Source organism: Equus quagga, chromosome 4, assembly GCF_021613505.1.
Source record: "Equus quagga isolate Etosha38 chromosome 4, UCLA_HA_Equagga_1.0, whole genome shotgun sequence".
NCBI classification, from domain to species: Eukaryota; Metazoa; Chordata; class Mammalia; order Perissodactyla; family Equidae; genus Equus; species Equus quagga.
In genome coordinates this window covers 11,762,765-11,769,618 of record NC_060270.1, presented here as the reverse complement: position 1 = coordinate 11,769,618, position 6,854 = coordinate 11,762,765, and the positions used below count along the sequence as shown (strand labels likewise).

General features: G+C 39.5%; 1 protein-coding gene and 1 pseudogene across 12 annotated transcripts in view; both read right to left on the bottom strand.

Annotated features, from left to right (window-relative positions):
* Nucleotides 1-1,727: 1,727 nt before the first annotated feature.
* On the bottom strand, nt 1,728-4,034 carry LOC124238153 (proteasome subunit beta type-3-like; annotated as a pseudogene).
* Nucleotides 4,035-4,460: 426 nt separating this feature from the next.
* Nucleotides 4,461-6,854, bottom strand: part of DZIP3 (DAZ interacting zinc finger protein 3) — a 102,039-nt gene continuing 99,645 nt past the window's right edge. For 9 of the 12 annotated variants that reach the window (XM_046658592.1, XM_046658589.1, XM_046658593.1 and 6 more), the window contains one exon: nt 4,461-6,437. In XM_046658592.1, coding sequence (XP_046514548.1) covers nt 6,288-6,437 — 150 coding nt within the window. In that variant the 3' untranslated portion in view covers nt 4,461-6,287. The remainder of the gene's footprint in view (nt 6,438-6,854) is intronic. The other 3 variants (XR_006888230.1, XM_046658594.1, XR_006888231.1) reach the window with 2 other exon arrangements.

The window sequence follows — 6,854 nt, the reverse complement described above, 5'->3', positions numbered from 1 at the left end:
GGCCCAGGGTTTTGCCGTTCAGATCCTGGGCATGGACATGGCACCACTCATTGGGCCATGCTGAGGCGGCGTCCCACATAGCACAGCCAGAAGGACCTACAACTGGAATATATAACTATGTAACTGGAGGACTTTGGGAAGAAGAAGAAGAAAATGATTGGTAACAGATGTTAGCTCAGGTGCCAATCTTTAAAAAAAAGGATCTACTCTTAGCAACTTTCAAATATGCAATACAGTATTATTAACCATAGTCTCACACTATACATTATATCCCCATGACATTTATTTTATGACTGGAAATTTGTATCTTTTGACCCCTTTCACCCATTTTGACCACCCCAAACCCTCTGCCTCTGGCAAACACCAATAATCTCTTCTTTGTATCTGTGAGCTTGCTTTTTTTTTTTTTTTTCAGATTCCACATATAAGTGAGATCATACAGTATTTGTCTTTCTCTGCCTGACTTACTTTGCTTAACATAATGTCCTCAGGTTCCATCCATCTTGTCACAAATGGCAAGATGTCACTTGAGTGAATAATATTCCATTGTATAAATACACATATACCACATTTCTTTTATCCATTCATCTGTCGGTGGACACTTAAGAGTGTTTCCATGTCTTGGCTATTGTAAATAATGCTACAATGAACATGAAAGTGCATATATCTTTTTGAATTAAGTGTTTTCATTTTCTCTGAAGAAATATCCAGGAGTGGAATTACCGGATCATATAGTAGCTCTATTTTTAATTTTTTGAGGAACTTCCATATTGTTTTCCATACTGGCTACACCAATCTACATTCCCACCAACAGTACATGAGGGTTCCCTTTTCTCCACATCCATGCCAACATTTATTTCTTGGTTTTTTTTTTTAAAGATTGGCACCTGAGCTAACAACTGTTGCCAATCTTCTTCTTTTCTTTTTCTTCTTCTCCCCAAAGCCCCCCAGATATAGTTGTATATTCTAGTTGTGAGTGCCTCTGGTTGCGCTATGTGGGATGCCACCTCAGCATGGCCTGATGAGCGGTGCCATGCCCACGCCCAGGATCCAAACCGGCGAAACTCCAGGCTGCCAAAGCGGAGCATGCAAACTTAAGCACTCAGCCATTGGGCCGGCCCCCTATTTCTTGTCTTTTTGATGATAGCCATTTTGACAGGTGTGAGGTGATATCTCATTGTGGTTTTGATTAGCATTTCCCTGATGATTAGTGATGCTGAGCATCTTTTCATGTACCTGTTGGCCACCTGGATGTCCTCTTTGGAAAAATGTCTATTCAGATCCCCTGCCCATTTTTTAATTGGATCGTTTGGGTTTTTTTGCTATTGCACTGTATGAGTTCTTTATATATTTTTGATTTAGCCCCTTATCAGATATATGATTTGCAAATATTTCCTTCATTCAGTAGGTTGCTATTTAATTTTTTTGATGGTGGCCTTTGCTGTGCAGAAGCTTTTTAGTTTGATGTAGTCTCATTTGTTTATTTTTACTTTTGTTGCCTTTGCTTTTGGTGTCAGATCCAAAAATTCATTGCCAAGACTGATGTCAAGGAGCTTACTGCCTGTTTTCTTCTAGGAGTTTTATGGTCTCAAGTCTGACATTCAAGTCTTTAATACATTTTAGTTAATTTTTCTGTATGGTTTAAGATAGTAGTAGTTTTTTGTGAAAGAAAAACTACTTATTTAAAAAACAAAAACAAAAACAACGTGGGCTCTGGGAACAGAGGATTAATCCATTTGGGCCTTCAGTATCCTGGTGGTGATTTTGTCCTCCTCAGCAAGGTGGAAATGACTCTTACACCTGGCTGCATCCCATCCACAGCATTCAGCATGGCTTGTGAGACGGTTTCCAACAGGTGTGCATGATGGGCTCCCAGAGAGACTCACACATCCCACACATTTGTTCAGCACTGGTGCTGCTGACCACAAAGTCGTCAGTCACCATAGGGCAGCTGATGATGTCTAGAGAGCAAACGAAGGGCGTAAAGGTCTTCAGGTCCAGCCAAGCAATGACTGGCTCAGTGTAGCAGGGGCCAAACAGTTTCTTGTACAAGAGGTTGGCCATCACGCTCATGAGGGTGTAAGGCTTGATCTGCGAACCTTCATTCAGCTCACACAGGTTCAGCTGGAACTTGAGGTGCTGAGCAGTGGTCTGGAAGTTGGTGGCGAGCCCAGTCAGGCTGATGTCCAGCCATTCGCCCATGGGAAAGATCTTCTGCAAGTCTGTGGTCAACATCTAGGCCTTGAAGTAAGACTATTGGTTATATTCTCTCCGCCTTCATTTAATAAAGGTAGTTGAAGAATAAGAAACCTTTAAGAATTTTATCATCACTGAGTAAATTCAAACAGGTCAAATGACTAATGGAAGGTTTGCTCCTTTGGGAATGAAGACAAATGTTCATTTAAGAATAACTCTGTCAGGCAAGTAGTCTTTTCCTCATTTTACAAAAGGGGATTTGGTTGAGAAAAGTTAAGTAATTTTTTTCATGATCACACAACATGTCAGAGATGGAATTCAAAAATCCAAACCTTGATCTGCCTGAGAAAGCCACTTTCTACACCACCAATGTTTTTCAAACTTTAGCATGCTTCAGAACATCGAGGGTGCTTATTCCAAATGCAGACTCCCACATGGCCTCTTAGAATAAACATTTTTATAAATACGTTGTGTAAATGTGATGTGGCCCAGGAGCCATGCTTAATAACAAGAGCCCATGACTTCTGAAAACTGCCTACTAAAGAAAATCAGAAACTGTCTATCTTTACGATAAATTAGTATTCATTTGTTACCTTTTCTGGCTGTTAACCAGGTAGTCCCCAGCTACTGAAGCCCTAGAATTCTTACCTCAGAGGCTATGTGATCAGGTACTCCAGGAGCATTTTATAGCAGGATTTCCTTTTTTTTTTTTTTAAGATTTTATTTTTTTCCTTTTTCTCCCCAAAGCTCCCCGGTACATAGTTGTATACTCTTCGTTGTGGGTCCTTCCAGTTGTGGCATATGGGACACCGCCCCAGCGTGGTTCCACGAGCAGTGCCATGTCCGCGCCCAGGACTCAAACCAACGAAACACTGTGCTGCCTGCAGGGGAGCACGGGAACCCAACCACTCGGCCATGGGCCCAGCCCCTCCAGGAGCATTTTATAAGTACAGAGGATTTTTGCTAAATTTGGATCTGATGAGAAAATAAGCCTACTTTCCCTGAATTAACCATAAGAGATAATTCATCATCCAGACTGAGACACTGTTGAGAGTGAAAGAGGCTATTAATAATTATGTCAAGACAAGAGGCATTAATTGGAACCATCCAAAGTGTAAACCAAGACATATGAGGGAAAAGTCAGTCAAACTTTTCTCACCATGTCCTACCACTAGAATGTATTTTTATACATTCAATACCATGTTCCTAGTCCAAAACAATCAGTAGCTTTTTACCATCTGTTTCATTTTCTTATTTTGAAGAATAAAAAAACTACTTTTCTTGTGTGCACAAAGTCAATCTAAAATGCGGATGCAGCTGTGAAGTACTGGAAAAGAACCCCAGCTAAGGGACAGAAGATCTGCATTCAAATCTCAGAATGCCATTTTGTAGCTATGACCTCAAATTATTTTCCTCTTACTTGAGCCACAGTTTCATCATCTGTAATAAGGAGGATAATATCCACTTCAGAGTTATTAGTGGGTCAGATGAGGTAACAAACACATTTGAAGGTCCCACAAAAGCTGGAATATGTTATAGACATGGACAATAAATATAAAAGAAAACACTACAAGACATCCTCTGACAGCAGCTGCAGTGGTATTATTAGATGTTTAGAGATTGTTTTTGATGTAAATATTGCCACTTCCCTCACTGGATTTCTGGGCAAGTGGTGTTCTGGATCCCTCAGCAACCAGAGGCATGACAGTGATCATTGTTTATGGTAGAAAGACCCCTACAATTGTCTTTATTGTTAAATTAAATGTCAAAAAGAAAAAAACAATCTCATTACCTTCAGCATCTGCAGAATTGGACAAGGCTTTCAAGAGCGTGGTCATACTATACTCTCACTATATATCACTACCCTGTTAAGTCCTCTGGCCCCATCCTTGGAACCAAGAATGGCAGGCCACTACCAATACGGTTTTGCAGCATGAGTTTCTGGAGGAAGCATGTGACTGAACGTCAGGACCCTCAAGTATTAGGACTGGCTCAGCCACTTTTTAGCCACATGATCTTAGGCAAGATGTACTTATAAAAATGAGGGGACAGACTAGAGGATCATTAAGGATGCAGAAGCTCTGACATTCTATGATGCCAAGACATCCTTAGCATTTTACAAGTCTGGATGACTGCCTTCTTCTTGGATATTTTCCTAGACTTTCTCGTAACCAAAAAAAATGTAAGCACAATTAAACAAATAGATGTTTGAAGGGATTTAAAGTAGTTTCAGGATACATTTAAACAAATATACACAGATAAAATAGGTGTTCAATTAAGAAACATTTATTCATTCCCACATGAAAGTGAAATTGCAGCTGTAAACACAAACTAAGAAACATTTGTTTTACAAGGCAATTTGCTATATGGACTTGACCACGACCTTGAGGTGTTAGACAAGATGATGATTAAAGGCTCTGTAAGTTCTGAATTTTACAATTCTGAGGCATTCTTGGCATTTTACATGTCTAGATGACTGCCTTCATTTGTGGCTATTTTTCTTCACATTTTCCAGTATATTCTCATTACAGAAGAAAACATTTAGCATAGAATTACAGAAATAGTGGTTTTAAATAGAGATTTAAAGTAACTTCAAGATACATTTACACTGAAATATACAGATAAAATAGTTGCTGAGTCAGGAAACACTTATTCACAGTCTCAATTTCATTAATTTATCGAAAAGAATATGAACCAAGTAACATCTAGCTTACAAAATAACTGAATGCTTTTAATCTTATAACTAGAGACATGTACAACACTTACAGCATTTACACAATACTATTTTCAAAATAGGTTTTTGACCTCTAAGAATAAAAGCTCTCAGTGACAAGCTTTAGATATGCAATGTAGCCCAGTGGGTATTAACTTTGTCATAACACACAACTACACACGGTCCCCCACACTCCCCAGCATGAGAAAGTGAAATTAGAAAGTTTTAAGGCAGAGAAAAAATCCCTCGAAAGTGTAAATGATTAAGGTCCAAAGGCATGTTTACAAATGAATACACGATCTCAATTATTCAAGTGAGCAAGTGACTTAATTTGCACATTAACTCCTTTTCTTACTACTTCCTGATTTCTGATTCTGGAAATATTTATGCTGCACCTACTGTGCAATACAATAGGAACACCAAGAAGGATCAGACACGGTCCGGTCCCAGTGCTGTGCCGGTAAATGTTAAACAACCAGTTCTTAAGGGGAAGAGAAACCCTTACAGCATTTACTAATTTCTATGGTGTAAATACTCCCACTATGGCCAATTTCAAGCTACCAACAATTTGAGTAACTGGCTCACAAAATTCCCAAAACTTTAACAGTCATCTCTCACAAGCCATTATAAGCCAGCTCCAAGACAACACAGCATGGTCCCCACCCTCAAGTAGCTTATAATCTCTTCATGGGTACATATTTCAGAGGACAGAAAAGAATGAGGATGATAAAGATAAAATTTAAGTAATTCAATTATAATTTTGGTAAGCAATTTTAAAAGTTAAAAGGAACACTAAACGCTGTGGAATTTTCCTACTTCTCTTGTTTCTGGTTCTACTCTTCCTCTTAAATTTATTTCAGGAAATTAAAATGTAGTGTATTTGGGGGAAAGTAAGGAATGAATGGAATAAGAAGGAAAAAAGACAAGAAAAGACATCCTAAGACATAGGCTAACAGTTATTATGTTTACATTGGAAGAAAATGCCTACTAAGACAAGGGCAAATATAATGTAACTTTTAAAATTCCATCTTCTTGAAGCCCTTTCAGTTCAGTCCATAGTCCTGAAGATTTGTCCTGTCCTCTTTGGCTGCAGCTTTGATAAGATTAGCTAGCTTCTTTTGCACAATACTGAAGAGCATACTGCTTCACACCACTCACACTATCAGCTCATAATAAAAGATAAAACTAAATTCTAGAGTCTGAAAACTGAGCTTCCTTTGCGTAGTTCCCCCCATGTGTCAGATCTTGGGCAAGTGCCGGTTGGGGTGACCAGGAAATTCTTCCGGTAGCAAAACGTGGAGTCTGCAGGTTGGGCAGGTCCCCTGCTGCATCAGCCAAGGCCTAATGCACTAGGAGCAACAAGATTCCCGTCAGTCTCTCAGACTGACCATCGCAGAGGCAGCTGCTCCTCTGATATCAGAGCTGCAGACCAGCACGTCTTCTGGGGGCTCGCAAGGCCTCCTCTGCGGGATGGCCAAACCGACTGTGTAATCCCGGCACCTTCGCTGTGGTTTGCTGAGCAATACGGCTGGTAACAGAACACCTTTCAGCCAGTTTATTCTCTTTGGATCCTTCCCCTAATCCCAATTTTCAGGATGACTAGCAGTTTTCCTAACAAGGAGGTTGAGGAGACCCGTTCTATTTTTTCCTCTGGTTGCTTTTATTACATATCATTCTCAATCATATTCCAGAAAAAGTCATAACTAAACATAGAAAAGTCACCATTACCTTGTATATCAAGTGCTTATAGTGTTCTGAAATTAAAAGCCCTAGATGATAGATATACTTTTAAGATTGCTATTTCTTTGGTGACATTGATACTACTCTGTCTATGAACTATCTGTTAAGTCATTGCTTGAATACTGACTCTCCAAAAACAAATCATTTTTACCTGTATGAATAATGGAGGGCCAGGTCAGATGACAGAGGGTTAAGAATAGGCAGA